At 42.7% G+C, this 15560-nt stretch overlaps 1 protein-coding gene across 1 annotated transcript in view; it reads left to right on the top strand.

Moving 5' to 3' along the window:
- Positions 1–1208: 1208 nt before the first annotated feature.
- SLC22A16 (solute carrier family 22 member 16) overlaps positions 1209–15560 on the top strand; it is a 29845-nt gene continuing 15493 nt past the window's right edge. Inside the window, exon 1 of the mRNA XM_032185682.1 lies at positions 1209–1320. Coding sequence (XP_032041573.1) covers positions 1271–1320 — 50 coding nt within the window. The 5' untranslated portion in view covers positions 1209–1270. The remainder of the gene's footprint in view (positions 1321–15560) is intronic.

Raw genomic sequence — 15560 nt, 5'->3', positions numbered from 1 at the left:
CCAGCACGTACCACTTCGACCTGAAAAACATTCTCCAGAGAAAAACAAGGTTGATTAAGTTAAATGTTGATATTTTTGAGGAAAAAAAAATAAATTACCACAAACCAACAAATCAGTCCTTGGACTTGCTGGTTCACGTACCCTAAGGAGGTAGCAGCAGCACACTCCAGGCTGTGTATTAAAAAAATCTGTTGCAGATGCAGAAAGATGCACAGAGAGATTATCAAACAGCGATGCTTCAAAGCTTGTGTGGGACGAGGGGAATACACCACAGTAGCTATGAGGAGGAATCCTCTCCTGGCCCTGTTCTTCAGATTCCTGGCTGCGTATCGTGCTATTTGCTCACTGCTGGTCCGCTCGGGAGCCGCTCGGAGCCAAGGGGGCCGACAAACATCTGCTTTTTGTAGGTCTGCAGCGGGGCAGATCGCCACCACGTAGCACGAACATCTGCCCCGTGCAGAGCCGCAGCTGTGGCGCTTGCCTGGGTTTGTTCTGTGGAGATTTTTCTGTGCCTCCTAAAAAAAAAATAAATAATAAAATATGCAATGCAAATATGGTAAGATGGAATTGTTTTGGCTGTTTTTTGTTTTTTTTTTTTTACTTTTCTTCCTGTTTTTCAGGAGAGCAGCCCAGTCAGAGCTGGAGATGGGTCTCGCCTCACCGAACCGCAGGGGCACTTGGCTCTGAAGGAGACTTCGGAGCGTGGCTGAGTCTCTAACCGAGAAGGGAAATTACGTGCTCTGGGGGGTGAAAAAAAGCCTTACTATTTGAAAACGTGAAAAAAACTGTCAGAAAAAAAACGTACTAAATTGGGTTACGAGTGACAGCCGTGTTACATGGGACCCATACTTCACTTTTATTGAATGCTGATAGCGTTTTACATCGTGTGCCTGTTTGGGGGGGGGTTGAAGGCACCTCAGGGCTTCCTTTAGCTCAATTTCGGGGCTCCCTGTTCGGGGGGGGGGGGTGAAGGCGGCCGGGGGACGGTTGGCGGCGGGCGGCGACCGTTGGGGCGCGACCGTTGGGCGGGCGCCCCTCAGCCGCCACCTTGCGCCGGGCCGGGCCGGGTGAGGGCGAGGGGGGCCCGGGGCAGGGGCGGGGCGGGCCGCGGGGCCCCGCCGGGGCCGGGACCGGGACCGGGATCGGGATCGGGATCGGGATCAGGACCGGGGCTGGGACCGTGCAGGGGGCGTGGGGCAGGGGCCGGGCGGCTCCCGGTGTCTCCTCAGGGCAGCGGCGCTGAAGGCTCGCGGCTTGCGGCCGTCCCGCCATGGCTCCGGGCTCCGAGCGGCTCTTCGACTCGCTGGGACACTTCGGCAGGTAGCGGGGCTGCGGGCGGGGACACAGACACCGGCACACGGACACTGGTGTGGTAAATGCACGCGGCAGGTCTTCTTCTGCCTGCACACAGCAGCCTCGGTTTGTGAGGTGGGGCGCGCAGGCTGCAGGGGGTACGCGGGGGTGAGGCTGTGGGTAGGGCAGGGGATGGAAAAGAAGCGCTGGACACGGAGATGACACTTCAGGATGCACAATCACGCGACTGAAAGGCGTGTGAGCCTCCGTGGCTGCTGTCCTGATGCACTGAGCAGTGTGGAGTTCATTAGGGTGTCCTGCTGGAGCAGCCCCTCGTGCCATGGTTTGCTGCGAACCACAGCTTTGTGCTTTCTGGCTCAGTCTCCAATGGCTAGCCCACACCACGGTGGGGATCTGGTCCCCATCAGGGGCAGGCAGCAGCCTTTTCAGCAAAGCCTTGGAGCTCCTGTTAATGGTAGCAGCACATACCTGTGCTCCGCAGCAGCCTAGGCTCCTAGCGCCACGTGCAAGCAGTGTCGGTATCAATAACCTCTGTGGTTGCGTAGTATGGAAGGACTTGTTCTTTCCTTAACTGGGATCTCAGCTTAAAATGAAACCTGCCAAGTTGCGATCTCCACGCGTAGCCATCTGAACAGTATCTCATTCATGATCCGTTCTGGGTCAGCAACAAAAATATTTTGTTGTGTGTGAGCTAGGAGGGGATTCCTAGCAAACTGTTTATGTTGCTGTTGCTCTTCTGTCTTGCATGCTGTTTGTGAAAAACAAGCACTTGACACTGAATGCTGACATAACACGAAAGTAGTTATTCCTAATGAAGTAGTTTTCCTAATTGAGATCATTTGAAAACTCTATCTGAAGCACTGATAAAACCACGTTTCGCAATTAAAGGGAGAATAATTCTACAACGATAACTCACTTTAGGACCTTTCAGTGAACTGCAGACTGCTGAAACGCACACAGCCGTGCTGTCCTCATGGCTGTTCAAGATTCCAAACACCACACACTAAAAGTAAATATAATGTGGGTTATAGTGGATGAACTTATTTTTAAAATGTTGTAAAAAATCTGTTTATTCCTTCAATACTGCTGGATAAATGCTACATATAAAATGTCTGCTACAACATATTCTCAATTGTAGCTGCAGCAAGTTCTGATTAGTTTGCATTTATGCATCACTGTGACAGTCACAGGCAATCAATAGTTTCTTCATTTCAAGCAATTCTCACGAGGCCCGTGCAAACCAGGCACTACGCATAGATCTGGTGGGTCTGCCACAGTCAGACTGTGAGCAGTCCAAGCACTCTGAGCAGTCCAAGCATTTGGGGACTGTTCTGATTATCCGAAACTCTGACAGATGCAGTAAAGAATGGCCAGCTGTTTATATAAATATATATTTGGAGAGAGCATGTATGGATTATATATATAGCTATAATACTACATGTACATAATTGCACATCTCCATATAATGTGCGAACCTTCCCCTTTGCAGAATTGCCATTCACACATATGCTGACATCTTGCTTTCCCTCAGACTCTCCCGCAGCAGTCTCAGTGATGCTGTAATTCTCAGAGGGGTCTCGAGACGTGCGTGGACAGACACAAAAGTGGAACAGTTCCCGTGTCCCTTTGCCTTTACAGGCAGACTGTATGCCTGCCTGCAGGGCTGCCCTTGGCTGGCCACCAGGTGCCCACTGCCACTCCACAGCAAGGCAGGGGGGAGAAAATCTGATGAAAAAAGCCCTGGGTGGAGGTGAAGGCAGGGAGGCTGCTCACCGATTACTGTCACAGGCAAACCAGATTCCACTTGGGGAAGATTAATTTAATCGATTGCTAATTAAAATAGAGTGCGATGGTGAGAAACAAAACTAAAAATTGAACAGGGGGTACCTTTTGGAGCTGGATAGAGCTGACTCTGATCTGACCTGGGGCAGCTGCTGGACTCTGCACAGAGGCCACCCCTGCAGCCCATCTTTGAATTCAGGCATGAGGAGCATCTGTGGCCAGTAAATTCAGGACAGTTGTTTTAAACGTTGTTCTTGAGTCTGTCTCTGGAGCATGAGATCCCTGATCGCTGTTGCAGAGGTGAATGAAAAAAAAAAGTCCTGTCTGCCCCAAGAGGCCTCATCTCTAATGAGCTGCTGGACCTCAAGGCTCCCGATTTACCTGCATCAGGCTGCATCCTTCTCCCATGCAGCACCTCCTGCCAGGCTGTTCCTGTGGGCTCTTCCTCTCTGCCTCTCAGGTTTTGTAATCTTGTTAAAAAATATCTTTTCTTTCAAACTATTTTTTTAACAAAATGACATTAGCCAGATTTTCATATGTTGGTTTTATAAATGCAATGTTGTATCAGCAGTTAGGCTATTTAACAAATTAGCAATGACTGCTTTTCATCTTTAGTGAAATGTTAGTGCATTTCCTCAGCCTTTAACACCTTCACGCTATTGCCTTATATGAGCTTGTTGCCCGGTCAGTGGAGCTGCTACAATTTGGACTTCAGAAGCAACCCCTACCAGGATTAGCACTGGGGAAAGGAGAGAAGCAGGACAGGGTGCCCACCTGTTCCATCCAGACACGGAGTCCAGGAGAGATGGCCACATTTTTCAACAGTTTCAGTGTTTTCTCTTAATTGCCCTGGAACTTTTCTAGTGTGCATAAATAGATCATAGACCATGCTTAGCTTGTCAAAGACTGCCTTGACTTTTGTAGAGATTCTTTCAATGGGTGTTTGCAATGCAGTCCCTGCTGGTCAGTGCCGTAAAAGCAATGTCTGAACTCTTGGTGCTAACACAGTTTCTCTTCTCTCCACTTTGTAGAGTTCTTGCCTTCACCAAACCATCTGTCTTCACATCTCAGAACTTTTCCAGGCTCCTAGTTACAGGCTGATGCCCATATTCCCTCTCCTGTTTCATAGCTTCCAGCTCTTGTGGAGATCTGATTATGTCTTCTGCAAACTGTGGTGTGTACATGATACTTTCAGGAATTTTCCAGGAATTTCTGGGTGTGTATCAAATACCAGAGTCCTGAGTACCTCAAAGAACATGCTCACTCATTTCTTTTCATGGAAAAGAAAATAAGAATATTTTCAAACAGTGATTTTTCAAATTCACTTATTTAATAGATTTCTTGAAAGTTTTTTTTCCCAACAGAACTACATTTTTCAAGCTGAGAAGTGTTCTTGCTGCACATGCAAAAACATCACTTCTTTTCCAGGATAGTATGGAGAAGGAGGTAATCATATTCAGCATTTAAAACATGATTTGCTTTTAAAGAAAGAAACATTACAAGCATTTTCTGAATACTAATACATTTAGTATTTAGTGCATCCTACACAATATTGGTATTTGTAAACAAAATAATGTGAGTCCCTGTTTAAACTTTGAGTAGTTTCCCCAAAAGTGAGCAAAATACTGGTGGTATAGATACTGCTTTTGGAAAAACTTTTTTCCCCTATATGCTAGGTACTTTATGCAGTGGACAAATTTATAGCAACGTATCTGCCATTTGGTTTTCAAACTGTGTCAGTGGACAGCTGTTTGTGTTTACTGGAATGTGCCAGAGAGAAGAATCTCAAATCTAAGTCCTCCTTTGGCTCCTAGTCAGGGGTGGTGTTTGTCAGAAATGCTTGATAAAAGTCCTTCAGCTTTATAACTGTACTATATTGTAACGTCTGAAGCAGCCTGTGCTCGTCTCAGGTGCCCATTGGGTAAAATAAGTGGACTTAGCTCCATTTCAGTAAGAACTGTTTGTTTGTTTGTTTGTTTTTTCATTTTGTTTTGAATTTTTTTTTGTTGTTTTTTGGTGTCTGGATATTTTGCACAGATTACTCGATCCCACTGGTTGCATAGCATCATCATAGCTTTGGAGAAGTGAGACAAGCCATGTGTTTTCACAGAGCAGGCTCTAGCAGCTGAAACAAAGCTCTTATTATCTATGCCTGACTAGGCAAAAGTAGGAATATTCTCAGGGCTCAGAACCAAAGATGGATACTGGCAAGTGCTCCTGGTAATGGTAAAAATCGCTAGCAGTGCTGTCTGCAAGAGGTGCTGACAAACATTTGCTGGGATCCAGGTCATACCGGAGCCAGTCTAGCACAGGATCTGCATAGACAAAACTGTACTGCACCCGAGTGTGCTGGCAACCTCACCCCGCCTGTGTCTGGAGTGAAAAAGGGGATTATAACAGGAAATTAAAAGGTAGGTCACGATACCGGAAAATCGTAGAATCACAGAAGATAGTAAATCAGTTAAGATTTGTAAGCCAGCCGCTGAGATTCAGATTGCACCTCTGAAATGTCAGCAGCCTGCCAGGGTGGCTTCTGGACAAAGTTGTAGCATGGACAGAGTTATGACAGCATGAGGCGATTATCACACGCATCAAGGAGCTGATGATCAGCTGTTTCATCCCCAAATATTATGGTATGAATGAAAATTAAACACGCAAGGCACTGCACAGTGTGTTCTCTGTAATTTGGGGCGTGATATGTCACTCCTGTGAAAGCTCTATTGCTTCTGTAAAAGCTCTGCCAGTAATTTTCTCATAATTGTCACAATTTTCAACAGCACAAAGGTTTTCTGAAGTGGGAAGGACATGTTTTATGAAAGGGCTTACTCACAAGAAGTTTGAGCAGTTTATTGTGGGAAGTGAAATGATTCCAGTAGAATATTTAGAGAATTTGTCTAAGGCCCCAGAAAGCTTCAGCACATGCTGTGAAATTTTCTGTGCTACCATGTTGCTGTATGTAACAAGAATGGCACTGAAATATGTACCCAGCTGATGTTTCATTTCAGGTGGCTCGAGGCATTAAGTTATAGCGGCTGAGCAAGAACATGAGCTTATCAGCTTCTCAGAAATACAGAAAAAATAGCAAGACAGAAAATACCAACTGAGGTCTCTATTACAAGGGCAAGACTAGAAACAGCGTGCAGACAAACGAGACAGAGATTTACAGGTACTAATGGTGGCTGCTTGGACAGACTGTCCACATACTTGGGGAGAAATCTCATCTCCTTGAAAAATATTGAAATTACCTAGACAGCTGATGTATGCCTTCATATCATTCATTGACAAACAAATTGTAATGCCTAGCTTATTCAGACCAGGTGTTTTCTGAAGTTCACATGCAACAAAAAGGTGGTTTGAGGAATCTAGAAGCACCATCCATTGGATCAGAGAGTGAACCCTTTCCTCAAGAAAACATTTTCATTAAGAGGAGAAGTTGGGATTCCTCTTCCTTTTATTTGTAGGCAGCAGTGGTGCTGGGACAGGAGTAGAGGTTGCAGCCTGGAGAACAGATGGAAAAAGCAGGTAAGACAGCAGGAAGAAGAATACAGATGCTTCAGAAAGCTGGGAGTAATTTGCTGCTCTATAAAGAGCAGTCAGCACCACACTTTGGATGGGCTCAGTGTCACTTCAGCATGCTGTCTCCATGGATGGATGTAGCCTGGCATTTTCCAGCCATGTTGCAGCCTCCTCCTCTCTAAGCAGTGAGGGAGATTTGGAAGGATCTAGGTTCCCACCTGATCCATCCATATAAGTCTATGCTAGCTGTGCAGGGAAGTTAGCTCTTCAAATCAAGGCTCAATAGAGTAAATAAAATAAAGTTAGTGAGCTCATCTCACTGACTTTACAGGTGTACAGTGTAAGCTTCAGACACCTGCATTAGTCACCTTGTCAAGGGGGAGAATGCCCTTTAGGGGCATAATTCATGTCTGATTTTCAATGAGTGCCTTAGGACAGGATGAGTGCTGCTCCTAGATTTGTCTGTGCTTCCTCGTTGAGTGAAAAGGGGATCTAGAGAATTGCAGATGTATGATTGCACACTGTATACCGTATATTGCATCCGAGTGTACGGTATACATCCAGCTTCTTTCTTCACTTCCAACTTATATTAACTAACTAAGGCTTAGCGAGGAGGTTGGGATGTGGGAGATGCTTCTGGCAGCACGCTTTCTGCGTCACAGCATTAGCCAACATCTTTCCCTCTAGACAACTCAAAGCAGGTACCGTGAGCCTTGCATTGCTCTGCTGTATGTCAGATCGCAGAAAACCCATCAGATATGCAGCTGTATTGCTGTTACAGTGCTTGCCACCTTGTTGGCATTCCGTCAGCAACACCTGCTGTCAGTTCCTTGAACGCAGGTAATTCCAGGAAAGATTGATTCTGGCCAGAGATTGAATTGAGAGCATTAAGATCAGAGTAAAGAGGTCAAGCCAATTCTGAAAACAGTGGGGTCCTGAGGAGATGGAAAGTGAGGAAACAAAACCTGCAACTGACTTCATGGAAAGGAAAGAAGGAAGATTAATACAGTCATTTAGAACTTACAAAGTAGGCAAAAATACATTTTTTTTTAAACTCTTAAATTGCTAATAGATCTTTGTGTCCTTGGTGAAAAGTTAGAAAATATTACTGACACTATTCATTTAGCCTTTGCTCAAGAAGTAAATGTTACCATATCTATGAAGTAGTATTTCATTTGAATGTCTGTCTACTACTAGAGAGAAAGTCAAATATGAAATGTGGAAAATAAGCAATAAGACAAGCAATATCCAAAAGCATTTTCTGACACAAAGCCACTGAATATATGGTGAAATTATACAGATAAGACCACATTTCATTAAAATAACTTTTATTCATCTCTCAGACTCCAAAACAAATTACCATTTGGATTTTTTTTTCTGCTGTTTAGATCTTTGGAACTGGCTTCGGTCAGCAGAGCTGGAAATTACCCAGAAACTTGTTTCAGCTCCACCCTTCTGAGGGAGAGTTTGTGTTTGGGCCAGGGTCCTTTGTAGATCAGTGGAGCTGAGTGAGCTCTGTTTGGTCTCTGTTCTAAATGGATGCGGATGGTACAAAATCAGATCTGTGCAGAAGAGTCCTGGCAGGTCTGAGCAGCATCCAGCTTCTTTATTGGATTCTTGTGGAGAATGGGAGCCCCATGTATTTCTTACAAATAGTTATGTAAGGTTTGAAAACAGCATTATTCCAGATCACTCCCTTTTACCATAAGAGAAAGACTCAAAGAAAGCACCTGACTCTACTGTGGAGGTATAACCAGATGAAAGGACGCTACAGAACATGTTTAGTAAGATGTTAAAGTGGCCTTGGAAACAGTGAAATCCGTCATCTGTATTTCTTTGTTTTTAAGTTAAATTAATTTTAAGCGTTTAATGAGAAAGGTGGTAGGATCATTTTCCTCGAATGAGAAGAAATAGAAATGTTGTCTGCTTTCCATGAAGAAATCAAGAACAGTATAGAAAAAATCAGTCTGTCGGTGATGGAAGAGACAAATGACCAATAAAACTAATGAAAATATTTTTTCTTTGGAAAGATCAATAATGCTGTTAAGATTTTGACTTTTCTTCTTTGGAGAGGTTGTGAAAAAGCTCTCTGTCTAATTAAAATGAATGGCAGTATTTCAAATACCCAAGGTCTATTAAATCAACTTCTGACATTTCATAGTATTGTATATAGTCAACGATGTAAATCGTTGAGATTTACAGAGAGAGATCTACAAAGAGAGAGAGCAGAAATATATTTCTTGTCCTGTGAAGACACAGCTAGGTTAGCTGAACCAATACCAACAGTGAAACTGGAAGGGGTCTAAAGAAATAAGGACTGCACAGCAGTTCACAACCAGGCTGCTAGGCGAAACAAAACAAACTGAAAAACTCCCCAGTGGGAATTAATCATTTAATCACGTCTTCTTAAGGGGCAGATTCCCATGACCATCCAGGGAGAAGCAATTGAGGACTTCTAATCAGAGTGGGCTGCACATTTACAGTGAGTAGGGGCAGTTTGGAGGGAAGGTGAGTTGTGAGCCTGCAAAAGTAGCTGAAAGTCATCTTGAGCTCAGCAACCTCTTTTAACGTAGGTGTAGAGATAACCTGGCTTGTCTTGGAGAAGATAGCCCGTCGGGGATAATAACCTGGCTGAGAAATAGGAACATGGGTGGGACCCACCATCTGACCTTGCAAGAGCCAAGAGCCAAGTTGAACAGAAATTACGTAGGCCATATCACACCGCAGATTGCTCTGCCTCCCTTTCTCCAAGTTGAAGAATTGTAGAATTACATACGTAGAATTGTATGCATGGAGAATTGCAACTTGCTGTGTTGTCTTTGGCAGCAAAGAATCTCTGGCTGAACTCGAGTTGCTTTTCCTCCAGCAATACTTTGATTTATATGTTGTCGCAAATTTTAGAAGGCACCATATTATCTAGCACTTAATTTCTGCAGTGTAACTAATTACATCTGAAGTGATTCTGTTTGCTCTTGATGACGACTCACTGTGTTGAAAGTCACAATTAATGCCATAATGCTTTAAAAGTTTCAAAGGGAGCAAGGGATAGTAAAATGCCCTGTTACCCAGGTGATACAAGGCTTTGTGCAGCGCACAGAAATGGCCTCGGTCATCTTAATCGTATTCTTGGCTGCAAAAGTCATGTTATGGATAAAATCATTGCTTATATTAAAGAAGAAACTCACAGAAATGGTTTAAATATAATTTGATTTGTAGAGCTAATATTCTTTATTATTTTAAGTGGAAACTCAGAATATACTAGTATATGCGAGAATGATTATAAACACATGCTAGGAAAGTGGCTTCCAGTATGCTTGAATTGATTATGCAGATTTCTTGCTTGTTTTACCTTTTCCCATGAGATCTTTCAAAAACCTGTGACGAATGAGAAACTCTATAATCATGTTCCAAGTGGGGAGGAATTAGATTTCCTATATAGAAATTTATAGCCTTTATTGCTTACCAATATGTGGCATGGCAAGAGAATTTATGTGGAATTAAGACTGAAAATGAGCTGTCTCCATCCAAATTTTCTTAGGCATTACTGTGAATACGGACCAAAGAAACAATTCTTAAGAAGCATCATTTAATCACTGCAATGGCAAGTGTTCACTCCATGTGTTTGCACCTTCAGTTATACCAGGCTTGGTCTCGCAATAGGAATACATAAACAAATAAGTAAGCACAGAACTCATATGAAAACTGATGAGTTTTATTTCAGGACTAAAGATGGAAAAAAATCAGATCAAATAAACTTCCATAGTTTGAACAAAATTAGTGCTAGGTGTAATCAGGTTAAACAGCATCTGAAAACATCTGAATTACTACAGTGAAAAGGAGGAATGAAACATGCTAACAGTTTATAGGCAAAGTAGTGCCTCTGCCTGCAATTGGGTGGAATGTCAGTGAAAACATTTAAATTCTAGTAGACACTTTGGAGATTGTGGCATGAAATGATTTCCTTACGTCAGCTGATGGAAACACTACAGCACAGAAGGGAATTAAGGACATAGTTTGGCTTTGTCCCCAAAAAAGAGGCTGACCAAAAGGAAACAGGGTTACTGAAGATATTAGAATTCAGTTTTTCCAGTAAGAAGTAACACTACTAATATATTATGCAGACGGAGTACACGCTGAATTTCTAAATGGTAGATGTTTATACAAATGCTGCCCCTGGAAAGGAAGCATCAAAGTCCAGAGCTGGAAGCAGTTACTCCTGAACAGTTACCTACTGTGTTTAGCACCGATCCAAATAATTCCAAACCAAACTGAAATAACTTGAAAGCTGCATGGTCATGTTCTTTTTTAATTTAATTACCTGGTACATGTCCTCAAGACACGTAAAGCAGAAGGGACACGTGGGTAACTAGAATGAAATTGGCAGACTCCAGCCAATATCCATCCTGCTGCAGCCACACATGGAGCCACGACCGCCAGCTGGGGGGCTGCTTTGCTGGCGCCTGGATGGGTGCAAATGCACAAAAATTACAAAAAGGTGCTTCATGCTGACTTTGGTCATCAAAAATAAGGTTGACCTGAAGAAAGTTAGAAATCAACGTGATTTGTTTGAATCAGCATTCAAAAAGGAGGTCCTAATAGGTTTTGGAGTACTGTGTCATAAGTAATGAGATGCATTCAATTACCTCAAATCAAGTAATGCAATACAAAAAAATGAAAATAATCTTGATTTTCTTTAAATTTCAGACATACAGAAAAACATATAAAAACACAATCAGGAGACTTCATGAGAAGCAAAAACCTTTCAGAGGCAGTAATTATTGGAATCTTCTGATGATTGATTTATATTTGCTTTAATTTAAGCAGAGTTTTCCTCTCGTGTTTGTGTGCGTGTCAAGAGTCATTTACATAGGCACTGCAATAAAAAGGACCTGCCATAGCTGCTGTTAAAGGTAAACATTCCCAAAAGATAGTATGAAAATTAATGGTACTCTTCTTGCAAAACCTTGAAACCCAAGCACTGGAAACATATACATAAACATAAACATATACAGATACAATTTGGTTATGGTAGCTGGCAACATTGTCTTTTTAATGATTCTTCCAGACAACGTAAAATTGATGCATATGGACAAAATGTGTATGAGAAAAGGCTGTTTGGGTAAACGGAAAGCGTTTCCTCATGCCACTCAACAAAGGCTGGCATCACTTTGAGTGAGTTTGCTCATCTGGCATGTAGATACAGATCCATAAAGAAATTATAGTCGGAATAGAGGTGTTAGAGTTCTTCAGAAAATAATTTCTAAAAGGATGGTAAGAATGGTTTGGTGGCTGCTATTGGGTGAGTGCATGTTGGTGTGTTTATCTGCATCCAACACAGCACCTTCTTCCTCTGAACACCAATTCTGGGAACGAACACTTTGTTGATGTGGGCTGAGCCCAAGTCTTTGCAGAGTTTAAACCACCCCTACCTAGGAGGGAAGGAAGTTTGCTCTTGATGCTGCAAGGCAAATAAGGCCATGTCAGTTGTATATTTAAGGCTGCTTCCAAATCTGCCTCTCTGTACCACAGCACAAATACTGCTCCTGAGTCTCATCCAGCTCCTTTCCTCTCAAAAAATAAACGTCTAAGTGTACGTAAGTGCAAAACAGTTTTTTGGTTTAGAGTGGAAAGAATGCTGAATGGCTTTTTTCACATTAAAAAAAAAAAAGGCGTGGAATATAGAGCTGAAAGTGGTCACTGAACACAAATTCTTTCAGAAATAGTAAATGCTGAAGCCACCCTGTCAAGTTTAGACTGCACAGCAGAAACACACTGTGTTTTCTGACTAAGCGGTTTGCTAACAAGGTGGTTGAAAAGGCAAACAGTCAAAATAGTTCTTGTAAAACCTGAGGAATAGTACAGGTCTCTGGCTAATCGCAGCACAGCCTTGTCACTCTATCATGCACTGAAAGGATTTTTAAAGTTATGTATTAGCTTTTGAGGAGAATCTAATATATTTGCTTTTAATCTATTATATTTTTATCTCTAATCTGCCTTTTTATTCTCTAACATCGACATGTCAATCCCAGATGTACCACCTTGCAAATAGACTGCTGCAGATCGCTTGCCTGGATGGAAAGCAAATTAGATCAAGCAACTGATCTGGCTTGGTTTTGGTTTTGTTATTTTAATCATCATCTGTTCTGATGTTTTTTTCAAGTGAGATCAGTTTTCCAGATAAAATCCACAGCCGGGCCACATAAAAAGCACCACCACATCTGAGGGGAGTCTCAGGGGATCGCTGTGTCTCAGGGGGTAAACAAACAGTGGGAAATGAGAAGGAAGGAAATATTTTAGGATGACAGTGCCACAGGGTACGTTGTGTCATGAGAATACAGCCAGTGGTCTGAGATCTAGTTCATTATCTTTATGCAAGGCTGTTTCATTTCAGGTACTGAAATTGCAATTTTAACTTTTGCTTTTCTTAGATCATAAAACCTGTGCAGAAGAGTCAGAAAATGCAAAGGTTTCTTTTTTTTCTTTTTTTTTTTTTTTGAAAGAAGGAAACTGAAAAAAAAAAAAAGAATAACCAGGGAGAAATTTCACAAAAATATTTTAGGAAGGACTGGCACATTTTCATGCTGTGTCTTGCTCAAACTTTTCTGAAGACAGTTTTATGCTCATTTGACTTCTGGCATTCATTAAGCGCCTCTACACTGGAGCAGTAACCTACAAAGTCTTCTTGACTTCTATATTTGACACTCCTGGCAAGAGTGACAAAATGTACTTGCCAAATAATTATCTCCCATGGCAAGTCACTGAAGAGATGGAAAAATACTGTGGAGAGCCAGAGATTATCATACTTTTTAGGACAGTCATCATGTTCACAGATCTTAAAAATGGCAAAAAGGATATGTTTTAAAAAGAAAAATAACATATGAAAAGCTATTGAAAATTACTGCTTGCAATGATATGCATTGCTCAATCTGATGTGTGTATGTGAGGATAACTGGCATGTAAAATACCCTCTCCAAAACCTGCCTTTTTTTTGAAATCAGCCCAGGAAAACAGATCTCAGACTTTGCTGAGAGAAGCCTTGCCTTCTCTTGGTGAATGTTTGTAGTATTTATTCCTCCAGCAATGTCATTTTCTTAACATTTTGAGGTGTGAGCAACACTCGCTTAGGTCAGGGAAATTTAACTTTTAAAATGCAGTTAGGTGTGGTTACTCAAAGGGTTATATGACATGGTTGCCAGCGATTGAGAGCTTTCAGCTTAGCAATAGAGGCTTTCTTACCAACCCAGCATTCTCAACTCAAGCATTAGGGGAAGAAGTCAATCATTGACAGCAGGTAACGAAGACAGTGCAGACTTTAACCCGTGCCTCGTGGGCAGCGAGGTGCACAGGCTCTGCCGTCACCTACCGCCACAGCCCAGCCTGCGGCTTGCTCAGCACCACCTGCTGCCCTGTCCACACGTCTGGCAAAGCGGTGGCCGTCATGAGGCTGCTGCTGTGGCTTTCTCTGGCCTGTATCCACTCTGCAGCTGCTCTGGTAGGCAAAGCTCAATGCGTCTATAGTACTCTCCCGTCCCACATATCATCCTCCTTACATACTTGTCATGCTTTCTATATGTTGTCACTGACAGCCGAATTAACTCCTTTTTGCTAACTACGCCGGTTAATGAATTTCCTGACCTTTACACAAGCAGTCTTTCTAAAAGAAAAGCTCTTCCTGCCCCCAGGAGGTGCGCCACAGTTCACAAGCTTGTGCTTTTCATCCAGCATCGTCAGGGATTCAGCAGTGAATTTTCCTTTGCAGCAAAGGAGGGCTTTCAGGTTTTCATTATGTTTGGATTTATGGAGAGAGCCCTGGCCAGCGCATTGTGGAATTTTACTGGAGAGAGCAGCAGGGAGCTTTTACAGGCAGGGGAGCAGCAGCTCAGTGCAGAGGCAGGGCTGTGGGGTGCCTTCAGCCACCAGTGCTGCCAGACACTTGTGTAGCTTCACATCTGGCCTTGTGCTCTCCTCTTCTTGCTTCCCTTGCCTGCTGAAGTCAGAAAAATAATGACACCATAGAGTGGATTTCTTTGTTGGAGCCGAATAAGATTTTTGTAACATTGAAAACTGAAGAACACTTTTACAAGAACCAGCTATACCTAGTGCTAAGTTAAACCCTTGAAAGATGGGTGAAAAGTGGCACAGCACAGATATTTCTCTAAAATAAATCCTGCGTTGCTTTTTATAGAGTTGGACACTGCTCTATAGCACACAAAGGAAAAATGAGGAAAGGGCAAGGGATTGCAATTCATACAGGTTTAGATAGCAACCAGAGGGGGAGAACTGATAATTCTGTATGAATAAATGATAGAAGACAAGGAAGATTTATTCAAGGTTGCACAAGGATGTTTTATAAGCTGCTGATAGTCTTACACTGAAAAGGGGAACATTGAGATTAGATTTAATGAGAAACTTTCCAACAGAAAGCTTTGATAGCAGAGCAGTCTGTCAAAATGGTTATAGAAGCGCCATCACAAGTGCTCGGGAAGATAAAAAATGGAACTCTCAAGGGAGAAGTTAGTGCAGAGATTAGCTGGAAATGATGCAAATTATGGCCCCAGCGATGCTCTCGGGATTTGGGTTTTACAAAAATGCTACAGAGCATTGGTTCATGCCATCTTCTCAGCTCATATCCTAACAGGTTTGTATCTTCTTTTGAGCCTCTCCAACAGGAAGGGCAATCATTTTTATTTTTTTTTCTCACTCTTACTGGGCAGAAGAGAGATGATGAACCTGATGTTTCTTGTGCTGCAAGAGCTAATTAGTAAGCTCAAGATAAATGTATGGGAGTTTGAAATTATCTCATTCTTCCTGTGTCTGGGAAATACCAACCGGGCTATCTGGCACTACGATGTCTTGTTGCATAATGACAAATGTTGCCAAAACATCCCGGCTCCAAGCATGCTACTCTTTACTAGCTAGCAGAAGATGTAACAGCACAGTTTGTAGGG

This window comes from Aythya fuligula, chromosome 3 (genome assembly GCF_009819795.1).
Source record: "Aythya fuligula isolate bAytFul2 chromosome 3, bAytFul2.pri, whole genome shotgun sequence".
Lineage (NCBI taxonomy): Eukaryota > Metazoa > Chordata > Aves > Anseriformes > Anatidae > Aythya > Aythya fuligula.
The sequence above is the reverse complement of the archived record's forward strand: the minus strand, read 5'-3'. Positions and strand labels throughout refer to the sequence as shown.